Below are 19501 nucleotides of genomic sequence, written 5' to 3' on the forward strand. Positions count from 1 at the left end.
GTGGGTGGGTGGGTGGATGGATGGATAGATAGAGTTCATTCCAGATTTTGGAAAGTATTTGAGATCTTTGGAAACAGATCCTTCTACCTCTGCATTCTGATGACTGATAAGAGTAATCTTTTATATTTGTTTTCTTTCCTTTAATAATGAAAACCCTTTCTATTTGTTGCTTTCTGGAAATGCTTTTTTAGTGTTAATACACATTTGCATTATAGGAAAAAGAATGTTTTCTTGTTCTCTCTCTCCAGTGGATGTAAGTCATTTAAAATTCATAGCTACTGTATTTCAGAAACTGTTGAGATAGTGGTTTTATTAGTTTAAGCAAAAATTCTTCACCTAGGACTCATGGATTTATTTCAGAGGTTTTACTGTAATTATTTTATAGTAATTACTTAGCACAGTTGACTGATTAATGTTTGCAATATGATTTTTTTTTCCTGTTTTAATCTGGTGTGTGTGTGTGTGTGTGTGTGTGTGTATGCACATGCATTTTTTTATTTTTTGATATGGAATCTCATTGTCACTTCCCAGGCTGGTCTCGAACTTGTAGGCCCACAAGGTCAAGTGATCCTCCTGCTTGCTTCATTGTCTGGGACTATAAGCATGTACCACCACACCTGTCTTAATATTTCTAATAATTTGCAGAAAGACTATATCACATTAGTAGGAAGTAAAAAGAAAAAATAGTCCCTAGTATATAGTTTCAGGTAGCCATGATTTGTTTTTAAACTAAGGATTTAGATCTTATATAGTGGAAAACTATTTTCATTTTAGTGTTTTTTCTCTACATGGGCCATGCCTAATCAGAGCTAACCTTCTGGTAGTCACCTTTCGCCTGATTTTTAGTTTCAGCTCAAGCTCCGAACTCTGCCATCACAGCTCAGACTGGTGTTGGGGTGGCATCTACAGTCCATCTAAACCCCATGCAGTTGATGACAGTGGATGCATCACATGCACGACATATCCAGGGGATCCAGCCTGCACCCATCAGTACACAGGGGATCCAGCCTGCACCCATTGGGACTCCAGGGATACAGCCAGCACCAATTGGCACACAGGGAATCCACTCAGCAACTCCAATCAACACTCAAGGGCTTCAGCCTGCACCAATGGGTGCTCAGCAATCACAACCTGAAGGAAAGACTTCAGGTAAATTTAAGTCTTTGCATGGAAGGTAGTATGCAGAAAAGAAGTATATCTGGGTTTTAATCCTGGCTCTGCGACTTGCTGGCTTTGTGGTCTCTGATCATTTCTCTAGGCCTTAGTTTCTTCTGTAACATGAGTTGCTTAGAACTAACCTTTTTTTGTAAACATTAGAAATAACATACAGGGGCCTGGGATAGAGCTCAGAGGCACAGCCTCTGCCTGGTAAGCATGAGGTCATGAGTTTGACTCCCAGTACCAAAAAAACCTGAAAGAAATAACATACAAACAGCCTAATACACATTTGCACATTGTGAGAAAGTTTATAAAACACTTAGTTGAGGGAACAAGTTTACCTTACAAGTAGTGTTTTCGTTTAGTTTATGACTGTCTTCAGATTTGTATGTAAAGTTGTAAAATCTTACACTAATGTTACCTCATGTTGTCAGTGCCTACAAAGAATAGTAGTGGAATAGATACTTTGTAAAATAGAATATGGCTGTATGCTTAAAGTGTTAATTAGCTATTTCTCTGATGTGCTTAACGTGTTCTCACTGGCTTGAACCACCAGTGGTGCTGTCCCATCGGGGGCTTGTACTGCTGGTAATACAAATGAATCTAATCACTTTTATCAGTCCTTTTACTAATAAAATTAATAAAAAGTCTACAAATAGACCAATGTAGTTAGTTGCTTAAATTTGAATACTTACAGCCCAAATATAAATTAACACTGCTTATACCAATGTAATTATTAAGTTAATCAGCAAATTAATTTTATTAAGCTAAAAAAAATTTATTACATTCATGAATTTTTAAAAATCATTTTATCCATAAAGGCAGCTAATCTTTGCAAACCCACAAAACGTCATAACATACCTGGCTTCTTTTACAGCCACAATGGCACACATTTTTTTCAGATAGTCACATGTGTACCACCTGTGGTTCAAGCTGGCAGGAGGAACAAATTCAAGTCAGAGCCACTCAGCAGCAAGACAAACGAATTACAGCCATGTTGTGCACATGTTAAAGAAAATTTGTTTCTCATCCAGAGTATTGATTTTAAAGATCATCTTGTACAGCTGGGCATGGTGGCACATGCCTGTAATCCCTGCACTAAGGGAGGCTGAGCCAGGAAGGTTGTCTCAAAAAAGAAATAAATATATCATTTATATGAACCATAAAATGAATAGATGAACTTAGAAGAAAATTTTATTTTGTCTTGTTTTGCTTTTAGTTGTTGTTTTTACAGTCCTGGGAATAAAACATAGATCTTAGCATATACTAAGCAAGTAGTCTACCATTGAGTTATATCTTTGGCCTAAAACTGATTTTAATTGCTGTGTAGGTCTTTGTGTTTGTTACCTCCAGCCCCTTTGGCCTATATCCCCTCCCCTTTTCTTATTTTTATTTTTATTTTGAGATAGGGTCTCACCAAGTTGCTCAAGCTATATTCAAACATTCAATCCTCCTGTCTCAGCCTCTCAGGGTGCTGGAATTGTAGATGTGTACCGCAACATTCAGCGTACTATGTAGGTCTTGAATTTGTTTATTAACCAGATTCTTCTCAGACTCTTACTGACTATGTTAGAGATGCAGTTTGCCTATAGTATCTGAGTTGGAAGGATGGTACACCTACATCGATAATAGTACCTGCTAACAAACTTGTTTTGAATTGACTGCTATAAAATTGCTATTTTTATAGGTCAAAAACTGTCAGAATAGTTAGCTCATGATTATGGTTGCCAGTACTTTTACGCTAACTTCATGTAATTAAAATACCTTCTTGGGGCTGGGGATATAGCTCAGCAGCACAAGCACCTCCCTGGCAAGCGCAAGATCCTGAGTTCAATTCCCGGTACCCCCCAAAAAAATAGCTTTTTGCGGAATATCTCCCTAAAGATAAACTGGAGAGTAGTGCCATTCTTAGAGAATGAAGAGGAGTCGTGTTTTCCAAAAGCTGCACTAGCCCCTTTTGTAAGGGTACTTTAGAACATGCTGTCAAGCCAGCAGATTATGCTTTCTATTTGTTGATTTTCTTTTTATTAGACTTACAATTCTCTCATTTTTAAAATAGGGGTAGTGATAATCATAAGAACTATGTAAATGAAACTATGTAGAGATACTTCGTTAGATACTCTATAAACTTTGTGTGTTTCATTAGTAACTGATTATAGAGCAAAGAAAGAATAAGGATATCATTTCTGTCAGTCTGTATCAGTAGGTTTCCTAATCTTCTTATGGTGCTGTCCTTATTCTTTTTTTTTTTTTTTTTTTTTCAAAGCTACAGATTAAACTCAAGGACTCGTGCATGCTAGGTATTCTCTATCACTGAACTCCATCTTTCTCCCCAAGTCCCCTTATTCTTTCCCCATCCCCGCCAGGTACAGAGAGTTGAGCCCAGGGACTTTACACAAACACTTACCCCTGCCTTTTTTTATTTTTTATTTTGAGACAAGGTCTCACTGAGTTGTCCAGACTGGGCTGAGCTTGCCATTCTCCTGCCTCTTGAAGTGGCATAGTTAAAGCATGGGATACCTAATGTCAGTATCCTCATGATTTTTATTTATGTCTTATGTGATATTTTAGTAGCATTACTTTTTCCCTTTCCTCATTGTTCTTTCTTGCCATCTCGTTTTCCTCTAGCAGTGGTGTTGGCAGATGGAGCCACAATTGTAGCCAACCCTATCAACAATCCATTCAGTGCTGCTCCAGCAGCAACCACTGTGGTACAGACCCACAGCCAGAATGCTAACACCAACGCTCCTGCCCAGGGCTCTTCCCCCCGGCCAAGCATACTCCGGAAGAAACCTGCCACGGATGGGTAAGTTGATCTGCAGGTGCTTTCGTAGCCAGTGCTGGAAACAACCTAAGCTTCCATTGCTGTGTCATTTGTAAATTTCCTCCAAAACAAACTGACCTCAGGACTGTTCAGGAGAGTCTTGCCCAGCTCAGACTGTAAGAAATTAAGAATCCTCAAGTCAGTGGGGCTTTCATCTTGTAAGCATCTGTGCTGCCCTTAGAGTTCTTGCTAGTTCTGGAAATTTAATCACAGCTATAAAGTAGCTTACAATTAAGTCTTCAGGCTTGTCAGGGTGTTCCATTAATGTGTACTATGTATTTTTTTCTTGACATTCAAAGTGTGAAGTGTTACTAAGGACAAGTTGTTCTCAAAGTGTATTAAGTCTGCTAGTAGTAGATAGTGCTTTGTGTTGCTGTAGAAGTTTCTCCATCGATGGGTCATAGGAAGGTGTGTGCTATGCTATTAAATATGCTGGCAGTAGGAGGAGAACAGCACATTAGAGAGTGGAGTTTCTATGGCTCCGCTGAGCTGATAGCACAGCATCAGAAGATTCCCCCTTCCCAGTTTACCCCAAGCCTCACTCAGGCAGCACATGTGGTTATATACTGACTAGCCCTAGCATCACTCTGACAGGTGTTACTTCAACCAGTCAATTCTTACTTGCATGAGACATACTCATATGTATGTCTGTCTGTTTCATACCAACTATTTTCTCCATCCTTTTTTATTTAGAATGTTGTGTGCCCCTTTGATGTTTGTTTCTCGTGAAATCTAAAGCACATAATAAGTTCTGGTTATTTTCTTAATAATCTGTGTTTATTTGTGAAAAATAACCTGTTATTTTGTGCTATCATCTATAAAAAACTATTATCATAAGTGCATTAGATATAATTTTTATACTTCTACAAAACTTGTCGATGTTCTTTTACAATACAAAATGACATGTTTGGGACACTGAGACGGAATAGAAAGGAAGTATCAAAGATCTGCAAAAGAGAAAACTGGAAAAGGGAGAAGTGTTGGCATATCAGAGAGGAAAAGTCTGTGTTATGAAATGAAAGACAAAAGAGATCTCCTTATTGTCAACTACTGCATTCATAAAACAAATGATAGAACTTGAAAGAAGAAACAAAACTAAACAAATTCCAATAGTGATCATTGATAATAATTCTATGGGTAGTACTGACAGCTGATCCACATCCAACAAGCTATTCTGTAATCAAAAGTGAAGAAAAAATATTATTATAAAATACTTGTACAACTTCTGGACCCCAACACTATCTAACTCATATGTTATTCAAAACAGGGGTTCAAAAAGTCATTTACAGTTTAGATTAGGTCTAATAGACCAAATAATTGAAAAATACAAGATAGCAAAATGCCAGCCACCATTACATTTAGTGGGTAGACATTGTATGAAATTATACCACCCACAGGAAAAAAGAAAAGGCCAGCATAAAGTGTGATGTTCAAAAACAATAATGCAAAAAGAATTCTGAAAGAGACTGGATACTACTGTCCAGGTTGTAACATTGCATTATGCATTGAATGTTTTAAGATATACACAGAAAAATTACTGAATAAATTCAATAAAAGTGTCATTTTTATATTTCCTGTTATCTTATAAAAATTAACAAAAACTATGCAATTTTTGGTCACCCTATATTTAAGTGGTTAAAGCATAGCATAAACTCATTGGAAGTGGGGTTTGCATGGACCAGAGTTCCTGTCTTTAGTAATTATGAATGCTTTTTAAAGAAGATTGGGAGGAGGCATAAGTCAGCTTATGGTGAAGTAACCTTGTCAGTAAAAACACAGAGACAAAGCTTATAGTTAGGATAGCAGATTGAAGTGCCTCTCGATGGCCCATACTTACTTTGTCTGAGGCTGTACCTTTTGTATGTGTGGTACTGTGGATTGAATCCAGGACTTTCACAGTCCTTTTTCTTTTAATTTTTAGACAGTGTCTCATCTCACTAAGTCCCTAAGTTGTCTAAGCTAAACTCAAATTTATGATCCTCCTGACTCAGCCTCACAGAGTGCTGGGATTATATACTTGCACCATCACAGCCAGATGAATGTATACTTCTTTGACTGTGCCTAATAGATCTTTTCTATGTGTCTTAAGAAATAAAAGATCGATTGAGCACTTCCAAATTCCTCTCGCTCTTAAACCCCTGGTGTACCCACATTCCTCTCACTCTTAAATCCCTGGTGTACCTAGGTGTTTTTTAAAAGATTACAGGCACAGAAAGAGAAGTGACTGTAGCAACAGAACTTAGAAGCTTGAGCTGGGTGTGGTGGCGCACACACTTGGGAGGCTGAGGCAGGAGGATCGTGTTGTGTTGTGAGTTGGAGACCAGCCTGGGCTACAAAGTGAGCTCCAGGCCAGCCTGAACTGCATAGTGAGACCGTGTCTCAAAAAGACCAAAAAAAAAAAAACAGAAAACATTTTCTGTCCTGTTTTCATTTCTGTCCTATTGATCCCATGTTGTTCCATTATCTGCTCCCCAACCACATTTTTTAACTCCTCTTAGCAAAGAAAATAAAGTTGGGGCCAGGGATATAGCTCAGTGGTATAAGCACCTGCCTGGCAAAGCGCAAGGTCCTGAATTCGATTTCCAGTACCCCCCGCAAAAAGAAAGTTGATCATTCTTACTCTCTCCAATTCTTCTGCTAGTCCTTTCAGTATTTTCATGGGAGTATAGGAAGTGGCCCAGAAAATGCATACACATCTGGTGAATTGGCAGTGTCTGACTTCTACAGTATTTAGCTAGCGCTTTCTGTCCGAAGTAACTGTCTTTTTAAGGTTTGACCCCATAAATAGAATCATACAGTATTACATATTTTTCATGTAATCTGAAAACAGGATCTCATTAGGTAGGTAGCCCAGGTTGATCTCCCAAGGACTGGGATTGCAGGCATGTGTCACCACACCCAGTTTAAATGCATGTGGCTGTGGTTTTTCCCTTGCGGTATAAAATACCATTGTGTAACAGTACCATAGTTTATCCATGGATATCTGGGTTGTTTCCAGGTTTTGCATATAATGTTCCCGTGAACATTTTTGTACGTGAGTTTTGATTCACACACAAATGTGTTTGTATTACCTCCTGAGGAGGGTTTGCCAGGCGAGTGGCTTTTACAAATGGTTGCAGTCATTGACACTCGATCCAGCAGTGGGCATCACTGCTTCATCCTCACCAAATTTGTTAGATAAGTGTGTTCATGTCAGAGTTTATAGTCATGTATCTTAGAGCCTTCACAGAGTTGCATCCCCAGCCATTTTTTACTTTAATTTTGAAACACAGTCTCAATAGCCCATGCTGGGCTTCAACTTACAATCCTCCTGCCTCAGTCTTCCAGGGTGCTGAGATTATGTGTCTGCACCACTACTCCCAACTTCATAAACTTATTTCATTTTGGTGTTGTTTTATTGCTGATGGAAGGAGGGTTGGTCTTACGAAAAGTTAAACATAATAAAACCTTGAATGTGTGAATACATATCCATCACTCAGCTTCAGTTTATCAGCTTCTCAGCTCATGGCCAGTTTTGTTTATGCATATGCATGTCACCTACTGTATTATTTGGAAGTAATTGTGAACATCATTTTATCTGTATGTATTTCAACAGGCATCTATTGAAAGATACATACTTTTTTTTTTAACGTCTATTAAGGTTTTATTAAATCCATTTTGTAGTGGTACGTGCTGGTAATCCCAGCTACTCAGGAAGCTGAGGCTGAGGGACATAAGTTTGAGCCCAGCCAGGGCAATTTAGCAAGACCTTGTCTCAAAAAATAAAAAGGGCTGGGATGTAGCTCAGTGCTAGAAAGTCCTGGGTTTGATTCTGTACCACAACAACAAGAAAAACATCAAATATCCCGTCAGTATTCAAATTTCTAGTGATTGCAAGTGTTCTGTGTTATTTAATTGAACCCTAGTTTTTTATTTGGTTGGTTTGATCAGTTTTGGGGCGGTGTTTTTGGTTTTTCTGTTTCGGTGAGGTTAGGTGTGCAGAACTTGCTTGGCAGATGCTCTGCCACACCCAGAACCCTGACTCAGTTTGTACTCTCATGATGTGCGTACAGTGCAATTAGTTCATGTGACCCCAAGACTATTTTAGTATATAGCATTATTTTCCCTTTTTTTTTTTCCTTGAAACAGGTTCTCGCTGTCTAGTTCAGGCTGGGCTTTTTAACGGGAGACAGTCCTCCTGCCCTAGCCTCCCACGTGCTGGGATTATAGGTGTGTGCTGCCACGCCTGGCCTGCATCTTTTTTGTTTTTCCTTCCAATTTATTTATTAGAGAAACTTGGTTTTCTTATCCCTACCTTTGGCTTTTGTCAGTGGCCTTCACCATTTTATGAATTTCCTGGTATTGCTGTAAAGTTGCCTTAATTTTTTTGTGATAAAACAAATTTTTTATATTACAGGTTTTTTGTTTTTGAGACAGGATCTTGCTATGTTGTTCAGACTGGCCTTGAACTCACTCCATAGACCAGGCTCTCCCCACCACCTGCCCCAGCGATTCTCCTCCCCCACTCTCCTGAATGCTGAGATTACAGGAGTGGCCACCACACCAGCTGTATTATGTATTATGGTTCTAGTAGCTGACAACCTGAAATCAAGGTGTTGCAAGGTTGCCTTCTCCTAAATGACTCAGGGAAACCCTGTTCATTCCTTTTTGTAGCTGCTGGAGGCTGTTAGCAATCTTTGCATTCGTTGGCTAGCAACATCATTGCACTGCAGCCTCTGCCTCTATATTCACATGACCTGCCCACCATTCCTTGGATTTAAGAAATACCCTAACTCTGGGCCAGGGATATAGCACAGCGGCACACACCTGCCTGGCAAGTGCGAAGTCGTGAGTTCAATTCCTGCTACCAAAAAAAGAAATACCCTAATTCTAGATTGATCTTGTCTCAAGATCTTCACTTAATTGTGTTTACAAAAACCCTGTTTTCAAGTAAGATCACAGTCACAGGTGACCTTACAGGGAATTCATTTCTAGTGTGGTTTCATTTGTTCTCCTGTCCTTGGCATTTGTTCTCCTGTCCTTTGCAAATAGTTACTTGAATCTGTTGTTGTTTGTTTGTTTTGTCTTTTTTTTTTTTTTTTTTTTTTTCCTCCGGTACCAGGAACCGAACTCACGACCTTGCACTTGCCAAGCAGGTGCTTTTTGCCGCTGAGCTAAATCCCCAGCCCTGTTTTGTCTTTTTGAGACAGGGTCTCACTCTGCAGTTCAGGCTGGCCTTAAGCTCACTTTGTAGCCCAGGCTGGTCTCGAACTCCCAGCGATCCTCCCGCCTCAGCCTCCTGAGTGCTGGGATTGCAGGCGTGGGCCACCACACCCAGCAGTTAGTTACTTGAATCTAGACAGTGGATTAGATACACTTCTGTTATGCTTCTGTGGGAGGACTACTACTTAGTTGAATGATTTAATCTTTTATCAGGGGACATAGGGTCTCTGGTGGTTACCGTTTCTGAAGTGTTAGCAGTCTAATGTAGGCACTAGAAAGTGATATATTCTAGTCTCACCATTTCCTCAGACTCATTCTCATTTGGCATTTGTTTCCCACTCTCTGCTCAAACTAAACATACCAAGAGCACATCCACATTGCAAAACCCAGTGGTAGATTCTCAATCAGAGCCTTCTGTGGCCTCTGGTGCATAATGCAGTTGATTGCTAGTTCTTTGATAATTTTTTCACTTGGCTTCTAAGAACTTGCTCAGGTCTATGGCAACACATAGACATAATAAGGATTGTGAGCAGTTGATACAGGTTTCAATTTTAATAATGTTAGATAGAAGGTGTGGCATGCTAGAAACAGCAGCTAAAAGACTCACAGTGGTTGCTTCCTGAAGGGAGATGACAGAAAGACAGCAGGAGGGTTGGGGATTTAGCTCAGTGGCACAGCGCTTGCCTGGCAAGCACAAGATTGTGAGTTCGATTCCCAGTACCAGGGAAAAAAAAAAAAAAAAACAAAAAAAAAGACAGAAGGACAGTAGGAAAGGCAAAAGAACCTGAACTTGCTACATTTCACTAAAAGCCTTTTGGTCTTATTTGACTCTTTCAATAATGTCCCTGTGTTACTCAATATAATAGAAATCCATTTACAAAATACCTCATCAATATATTGCTTTTATTTTGCTGTAGATTTGCCTGGCAAATGTGTGTCTTATACCCTTGGACTTCTAATTTCTGGTCTCTTATTCTCTTTCAGAATGGCAGTTCGGAAAACCCTCATTCCTCCCCAACCTCCTGAAGTGGCCAGCCCTCGAGTGGAGAGCTCTATGCGGAGTACATCCGGGTCACCAAGACCTGCAGGGTAAGCACTGAAGTGTTTCTACCACTCTTGCTTTCAGTTACACATCCTTTTGGAGGAAAGTCTAGTAAATGGTGCCCAATTTCACATAACTTTCCTATTTGCACCTTTTTTATATGCCTTTTCTAACTCTGTGACCTGGAAACATTTGTCAACCTTTCTGGGTCCCTTTTGCATTGTATATAAAGTGAATTTTTTTGTTTGTTTGTTTTTCTTTTTTTTTTTTTTTTTTTTATAATTGTTATTTTTTTGAGATAGGATCTCGCTATGTAGTTCAGGCTGGCCTTAAACTCACCATGTAGTCCCAGCCGGCTTCAAATTCCTGGCAGTCCTCCTACCTCAGCCTTCCAAGTGCTGGGATTAAAAGTGCATGTATTTAACAATACCTGCCTCATAAAATTCTTGTTTTTTAAGCAAGATGCACTTAATTTAGATCTTCCCTGAAATACCCAGTTGTTACTGCTGTCAAAATTGCATCATAACAAGGGGGCTGGGGGTATAGCTTAGCGCGCAAAGTCCCGAGTTCGATTCCCAGTACCCTCCCCCACCAAAAAAGCATCATAACAGTAGTTAATGCATAGTTTTTCTTTATTCGTAATCTTTTTAATTCCAAAAGTAATGTTATTTTAGGAAAATAATCAGACAATATAAAAATACTTAAAGTATGAAAAGGTGGGTATGGTAGTGTATGCCTCTGTTTTCCATTTATTACTGAGGCTGAGGTGGGATTGAGCCCAGGACTTTGAGACCAGTCTGGGCAACACTGGACTCTATTTCTAAAATAATTTTTAAAAAATTTTGGGGCTGGGGATGTAGCTCAGTGGTAAAACACTTGCCTGTCGTGCATAAAATCCTGGTTTCAATCTCCAGAGCCAAAAAGTATATAAAATTAATACCATTTTTAAAAATAAAAAGAAGTGTTACCAGTCAGTGCTCACTAGAAAAACAGATTTAATATGAGAATATATATGTGTGTATGTATGAATTTACAAGGTAGGCTTACAGTCGCCACCTGTAGAGTCAGAAGTTGAAGAATGATAAAGGGCTCTCTGTGTGTTAAAGCGCTGAAGGATCCAGTCAGAAGTCAAAGGCCTGGAGCTCACTGTAGTGTCCAGTGCGAGTCCACATGAGGAAGGTGAAGGGTCTGTACTGGAGGTTAGAGAGTCTATGCTGAAAGCCCGAGAAAACTGCCAAGGTGAGGGCAAAGACTGGAGCTCCTCCAAAGAAAAAGAAGCAAGCCTTACTTCTTTCCTTTTTTTATTCCATTTAGGCAACACGCCTATTGGTTTGTACCACTCACGCCTGGAGTGGGTCTTGTTCAGTAAATTCCTTCAGTCACACCCAGAGCTATGCTAAACCTATCAGCGGGGCATTTCTTACTCAAGTTGGCATAATAGTTAACTATCACAACGATTGAACCATGAAGGCAGAGATTAGGGTGGTGGCAAAGAACACCGAAGACTGCCAGCAAACCAGCAAACCATCAAAACCCCACACAGGTATAGAACAGGGCTGAGAAAGTAGCTCAGCATGAAGGCTGTGGGTTCATCCCTAGTACCACCCCTCCCCAGAAAAAAGATTTTAAAGTACTTTGCACTACAGTTTGGCAGTTTATTTATGACTTGACCAGGTGCGGGTTTCTTTCAGTTTATCCTGCATGGAGTTTATCCTCCATGGAGCTGCATGGAGTTAAACATTTGGATTAATGTTTTTCATCAGTTTTAGAAGTTAGAGATTTGGCTTAGCCTGCCTGGCAAGCACAAGGTCATGAGTTCAATTCCCAGTACCAGGAAAAAAAAAAAGAGAGAGATTTGGCTTAGAGGCCCTGGATTTGATCCCAGGGACCACAAAAAAGAAAGTAGGGTAGGGATGGGGTTTAGAAGATCATTATTTTTCAAATAGTGTCTTTCTTTGTATTAGTCTTTCCACACTCTTCAAATTCTGTAATGTAATGTACAATTCCCAGAGAGTCTTTCTTTTTCTTCACATTTCATTTTTGTTTCCTGTACCAGGTAACCTCACGTAACTCATCTTCCAGCTCACTTCAAGCTTCCTTTCTTGTGTCATTCAGGTGACTTTTCCTTTTAGCATTTAGGCTTCACTTTTTAACTCCAGAATTTCTGTTTGATCCTTTTTATAATTTCTGTCTCTTATTGATACTCTCAATTTGCTAAGACACCATTTTTACACTTTTATACTTTCCTTTAGTTCTTTTATAGTTCTTGGATTTTTTTTTTTTTTTTTTTGAGACAAGATCTCGCTGTGTAGTTCACGCTGGCCTTGAACTCACTGTCTAGCCTAAGCTGACCTCAATTTTGCAGCAGTACTCCTGCCTCAGCCTCCCAAGTGCTGGGATTACAGGCATGTGCTATCACCCCCAGCAAACATATTCTAAATAGATGATTTAAATTTTTTGTCTATCATCTGTGATTCCTCAGTGACTGTTGGTTGCTTTTTCCCATACATGGACCATACTTTGTTTCTTTATACATCTCATAATTTTTTGAAAACTGGACATTTTAAACAGTATATATAATAGCTCTGAAAATTAGATTCCTGCCTCTTTCCAGAATTTGTTCTTACTGCCATCTGTTGTAGTTGTAGTCGTTTCTTTAATTCCTTTCCTCAAAGCCCATTCTCTGTATTCTTCCTTAGCCAAGCAGTGTCTCGTAGCTATAGTCCCACTACTGGAGAGGCTGAGGCAGGAAGATTACTTGAGTTCTTTGAGACTGGTCCAAGCAAAATAGCAAGACCCTGTCTCTGAAAACAGCTCTGCCTTACCTACCCCTCACGTACCACAGATCCAGGCCTAAAGTCAGCTAGAAGAGAGGACAATTTAAGGTCTTCTCTATTCTTCTTGGCCATGTGCATTGCCCTGGACATACTGTCATGGTCCTTCCTAGAATGCCAGAAGTGTATCGGTGTTTCAAGGTCCTGTAGATTATTTAATTCTTCAGCTTTTCCTTTAAGCTTTTTGGGCAGGCTACTGTTTGACCTAGCTACCAACAGTCTCTTAGTTGTGTGATACAAAATGGATTAATTGCTTCCTTTTTTTTTTTAAACAAAAGCCCCTTGGGAAGAAGGCTTTTGCACTGCATATATTCAGAGTGTGGTCAAGCGCTGTTGTACATGTGGAGTCTTCCTGGTTTAACCAGAACCATAGTGACAGGGTTCTGGGACGAAAGGTTTGAAGGAGTGCCAACCCCTTCTGTAGTCAGAGACTTCTAGTTTTCACTGTGAATGTGGGCTGTTGGTATGCAAGCCTACTGCAGAGCTGGAGAATGGAAGGAAACAGGGCAGGTTAAAACACTGCAAAGTAGCCAGGCATGGTGGCGCATGCCTGTAGTCCCAGCACTTGGGAGGCAGAAGGATTGCTGTAAGTTCAAAGCCAGCTTGCACCTCATAGTGAGACCCTGCTTCAAAAAGACAAAAATAAATAAATGAATAAAACACTGCAAAGTTTGCTCCTTACCTAGATTCAACCAATTGAATAATTTTGCTAGATTACTAAAAATCTTTGGTTAATTTCCAGAATTCTGAAAAACTAAGTTGGGTTTCATTTTTGAGTTTTGCCTTTTTGTTGTTATTGTTATGGAGGAATTATTTTGTTTTTAATCCCAGAAGAGTCCTTACCCCTATGCAACCCACTATTAAAATCTTTATTTTGAAATAATTTAAGACTCACAAAAAATGGGAAAAATCATACAGAGAACTCCCGTGGACTCTACCCAACTTTCCCTGGTGATTATATATATTGCATAACCTTAGTACATTTTCAGCATGAAAAATTAGACATTAGTTGAACAGTATTGACTTACCTGCAAACCTTATTAGAATGTCTGCAGATTTTATAAGCACTTCCTTTGTGGGGGAAAGAGAGATACAGTGGTTTGAAGTTTTATCACATGCATAGATCTGTGTAGCCATTACCATAAGCCATTACCATAAGAATACTGTTGCTGCAAAGGAAGTCCCTCATTTATAGGTAACACCCTTCCCCTTTTCCTTTTAACTATTCGCTGTCACTGTAGTTTTGTTTTGTTTTTTTGTTGTTTTTTTTTTTTTTGAGAGTTTAATGTAGGAATCACATAGTCACAAGTAAAAATAAAGATTTATAAGTGTATATTTGACACATAATCACTTAATGATACTGGCTTATATTCACTTACCTTAGTTTTTGTTTTGGGGTTTGTTTTTTGTTTTTGTGGCCCTTTAGGTTGTAGCATGTATTTGTTCTTTTTGGATCAGTTAGTTTTGTTTCTGTTATATGGATATACCAGAATTTATCCACTTGTTTACCAAAGTACATTGAGGTTGTGTTTCTAATTTAGGGACAGTCATCAACTATGAACACTCACATACAGCTTTCTTGGAAGACTTCCTATAGGACACAAATCCCAAGAATATGATTGCTAGATTATATGATACATGTGTTTTCAGTTTTCTAAGAATTGCCAAAGTGTATTCTAAGATAGCTGTACCATTATAAATTTTCACTGGCACCAAATAAAACACTCTTACCTATCCTGCAACTGTGTAAAACTCACTAGTGCTAGGAAGTTTTATCACCAGCTAGGAAGTACTGGTTGTTCCACATTCTTTCTCACACTCAGTATTATAAAGTTTTTTAAAAATCTTCTTTAAAAACATTAAGCCTTACTGGGCATGGTGGTGCACGCCTATAATTCCAGCACTCAGGAAGCTGAGACAGAAGGATCTGTGTGAGTTTGGGGCCAGTCTGAACTACATAGTGAAACCCTCTCAAAAAGCCAAAAAGAAAAGAAAGAAAACTTTTAATAGGTATATAGTAGTAGATCGTGAAGGCTATACTTTGCCTTTACCTGGTGGCTAAAGATGTTGCGTGTCTTCTTATGCTTATTTTCCACCTGCATATTCTCTTCGGTGGAGTCTCTGTTCATAATTCATGTTTTTGGCCATTTTCTAATGGAATTACATGCTTTTTGTAGTGTTGATTTTATAGGGTTCTTTACATATTTTGACTATAATTTCTTTGCAAGGTGTATATGTTTCAGGTGCTTTTTTTTAAACCATGGGAGACTTTTTTTGAATGAACACTTAAATACATTCATAATGCTATATAATGGAGCTCTAGATCTTTTTGATCTTCACAAACTGAAACTACCCATTCAGTACTAATTCACCTTTCCCCTTAGTTCCTAGCCCTTGCCAACAGCTGTCCTACTCTTCGTGCCAACCGCTATCCTACTCTTCGTTCTATGAATTTGACCACTCTAAGGACCTCATGTAACAGAAAGCACACAGTTGGTTACTTGTGCATCATATCCCCAAGATTTATCCTGACAGTTATATACATTGCAAACATTTTCTTCCAATCTGTGACTGTTTTTCAACTTCTTCTAATGGTCTTTAGCAAAGCAAAAGTTTTTTTAGTTTTGATAAAGCCAAATTTATCATTTTTTATGGATTATACTTTTGAATTATATCAAAAAACTCTTCACCTAACCCTACATTTTCTTTTGTATTTTTCTAAAAAGCTTGTATTTTTTTTTTATATTTAGATCTGTGATCTGTTTTGTTACATTCAACATGAAGTTTAGGTCGATGATCATTTCTTTGCCTGTGGATGTCCAGTTTTAGCCTTGAACTTGAGGGTTGTTGTGTTGGTTTTTTAATACCTCAATTTCTGGCAATAGTATTAAAGGTAAAGCATTATATCTATTTAGTGAAGTGTTTTACCACTTAAAAAAAATTTGTAAATGCTATAACTTACAGAAAATAATAAATTCCTATAAAATTGAAAAACTAGGGCACACATTTTTGACAATGTATTTGTAGCTATTTAACCTGCCTGAAGTATAAGTTGTAAGAATGGTCCCTCAGGTAGATGGCTACATGTGGAGAGAGAATTTAACTTTCAACTTGTATTCTTTTGTACTATTTGGAACTATACCCACTTGTGTGAGTTTTCTCATCTATAAGAAATAGGTCCATAAGAAACTGTATATTAATACAACTGTAGTTTAAAAGGAAAAAAACTACAAAGACAACCTACATATAGTAAAAACATCTGGAGGAAATAATGCATTCATGAAAATTGGTAATTTCGTGTACAGTGATATGATTTCAAACTATTTTCTAGGTTAATTGAATTACTCTTTATAAAAACATGATAGGGTGGGATTACATAGGATCTTTTAGAAACATAGATTCCAGGCTAGATGTGTAACTCAGAGCCCTAGGCATGCACAAGGCTAGGTTCAATACCCAGCACCATGAATAAATACATACCTGAATTCCCTTTAAAAATTACCTTCAAGTTTAGAATCAAGGAACAGAGTGTCAGTTTTGCACTGCTATACAATGAATGAGGCAAATACCCATGCTCCAAGATGTTGCAGCCTATAAGGTGGTTTTCTCTCATTTGCTTTTTGTGCTTTTTTTTTAATGTTTCAGTGCCAAACCTAAATCTGAAATCCACGTGTCTATGGCCACTCCTGTCACTGTGTCCATGGAGACTGTATCCAATCAAAATAATGATCAGCCTACCATTGCGGTCCCTCCCACTGCCCAGCAGCCTCCTCCGACCATTCCAACCATGATTGCTGCCACCAGTCCCCCCTCACAGCCGGCCGTTGCGCTCTCAACCATTCCTGGAGCAGTCGCCATCACTCCACCCATCACTACTATTGCAGCTGCACCACCACCAACAGCCACTGTGGGTGGCAGCCTCTCCTCTGTCATAGGGCCCCCTATACCTGAGATCAAAGTGAAAGAGGAAGTAGAGCCAATGGACATCATGAGGCCAGTTTCCGGTAAGTTCATGCACAGAATACTCTCCCTTGACAGCTACTTCTATCCTGTGTCCTCACTCTGTACTCTGCAGTTCACCTCTTTTTTGTGTGGCCACAAACCAGGACGTAGAACTCTGGTGCTCCATTTTAAATGTTGCATTTTATTTATTTTTAGTAAATGGAAGGCGCTCCTTTTGAACACTGAGACCATTTTCTTTGCTCTTTTATCATTAATTTTAATTTCTAATCAAAATAGTGAGAATAATATTTCTGCATGTGTATCCTTTAATATAGAAATACTACAGCCAGGCATGGTGGTATACAAGTTCAAGCTCCGCCTGGGCAGCTTAGTGACTCAGCAAGACCCTTGCTCAAAATTTAAAAGCTAGTAAGTAAAAAGGGCTGGAATGTAGCTCAGTGTGAAGGCTGTGAGTTTAATCCCTCATAACACCTAAATGAAGAGAAGGGGAAGGAAAATGTTGCCTTAAAAAGGGGTCAAGAATGGTCATAGCAAAAAAAAAAAGAGAATGGTCATAGCTAAGTACTGTTACACTTTGGGAATCTAGAAAAAAATGAAGAGGACATGAAGCTACAAAGTGACTTTTAGAGAAGAGAGGGGGACAGAGGGTTAGGAACTGTAACTGTAAAAGGAGGGTGCTGTGATCAGAGTATGTTTCATGCATGTATGAAGATGCCACTGTGGAACCCAGTATTCTCTTGGCAAAGCAAGTGTCTATAACGGCATTTAGACTTTTTTTTTTTTTTTTGGAGACAAGGTCTAGCTATGTAGCCCAGGCTGGCCTCAAATTCACATCAATCCTTCCACTTCAGCCTCCTGAGTGCTGGGATTACAGTCTTTCACCACCATGCCCAGCTTAGATTTTTATAACAAGCTAAAATTTAAAAAAGTATAAAGTTAAGGTTTACAGTTTGTTCCTTGGCAAATTTTGTTGTCATTTTCTTATACAATAAAGTAAGAGTCATGGTTTTAAAATGCTCTTGATAAACGTCTATGTGATTAATCAAATCCCAAAGCTATTGATCACCTGTTTGTCCTTCAACGATAAATGTTCAATTGTGAAAGTCAACTAACTTCAGAGACTTTCTTTTTTTGTTGGTTTGTAAATTAGTTTTGGATTACAAAAAATTTATTGTAGGGTTTTGTTTTTCCCAACCACAGAAGTAGCACAGTGTTGAAATTTATGAAATAATGACAAATCCAAAGTGGAAACTCAGTTATTTTGTGCTCCAGTTACCCAGTGCTACCTGCCATTTCTATGTGAGGGCCCCTGTTTCCCACTCATTGGTTCAGTGAGAGGTGTGGTTTTGTTATTTATATTTATTACACTGTGAATATATCCATCCGCGGGTTTAGATAGCCCTGGCTCTTCTTTGAAAGATGCCTTAGATAACTAGAGGGGAAATGAAATGTCTTAGATTTTGCTGCTTGTCGAGTTCCTTTGTTTAGAAAGGGAAGAAGGACATGAAGCTACAAGGTTCCTCCTTACCTGCACGTGCCAGGAAGCTAAGATACCATGTAACCTCTATGCAGAAATTGTTCTCATGCTGATGGTACAACCTTGTATAAAACACGTGCATCTCTCTACCCTCTCAGAACATGCTTTCTACAAGGAAGACAGAGTAAAATGATAAAGCAGTTATTATGTTGTGTGTGTGTGTCTGTGTGTGTGTGTATTTATTTATAAATAAATTTATTTATTTAGATGTTAAGTCCTCTGGTGAATGAAAGACAAGCTACTGTGCAGGAAAAGTTAGGTTTGAGGCTGGAACTATAGAAAAGGGTATTAAAGGCCTCATGGAAGAAATGACGTTGGAGTAAAGCTAGGAGAAATGAAGTGCTGGCCTGAGGCTGTCTGGGAAAGGAGCACTCCTGGCCTAGAGAGCAGCAAGTGCAAAAGCCTTGACATTGGAGTGTCACAGCCTCAGGTCCTCAGAGTTGGCACAGGAGGTGGAACGAAGTGAGGGCAATAGCAGAGGACAAGGTCAGAGATGAGGTCAGCAGTCAAAGAGCCTCAGCCACGTAAGGACCTGGGCTGTGCTAGGTTAGTGGCAAGCTGTTGAGGCATTTGAACAGAGGAATGCCAGGAGCTCAGTTAGGTTGTAAGCACAGCATTCTGGCTGCGGTGGAAGCAAAGGAGGAAGCTGGGATACTTGTCTTAATCCTGTTGCACTAACTATAGAGAACAGTGAGGCTTCAGCTAAGGTGGTTAGCAGTAGGTGTGCTATGAGATGGTTGGGTTCTGGGTTTTTTCCCCCCATGCTGGGCTTCAAACCTAGGGCCTCCATATGCTAAACAACACCCACCACTGAGCTATACCCCAGCCCCTTGATAAGTTTTAAGTTGCAGCTGAATTTTTGGGTGTTGTTTTGTTTTGGCCATACCCGGGATTAAACCACGAGCCTTTGCACTGAGCAACATCCCTAGCCCTTTTTTTTT

General features: G+C 39.1%; 1 protein-coding gene across 1 annotated transcript in view; it reads left to right on the forward strand.

Annotated features, from left to right (window-relative positions):
- Positions 1-19501, forward strand: part of Sap130 (Sin3A-associated protein, 130kDa) — a 73492-nt gene that overhangs the window by 32457 nt on the left and 21534 nt on the right. Inside the window, exons 13-16 of the mRNA XM_013521047.1 lie at positions 847-1149; positions 3790-3964; positions 10169-10273; positions 16706-17064. Coding sequence (XP_013376501.1) covers positions 847-1149; positions 3790-3964; positions 10169-10273; positions 16706-17064 — 942 coding nt within the window. The remainder of the gene's footprint in view (positions 1-846; positions 1150-3789; positions 3965-10168; positions 10274-16705; positions 17065-19501) is intronic.

The sequence above is a fragment of the Chinchilla lanigera genome, unplaced genomic scaffold (genome assembly GCF_000276665.1).
Source record: "Chinchilla lanigera isolate Chin_1 unplaced genomic scaffold, ChiLan1.0 scaffold00058, whole genome shotgun sequence".
Lineage (NCBI taxonomy): Eukaryota > Metazoa > Chordata > Mammalia > Rodentia > Chinchillidae > Chinchilla > Chinchilla lanigera.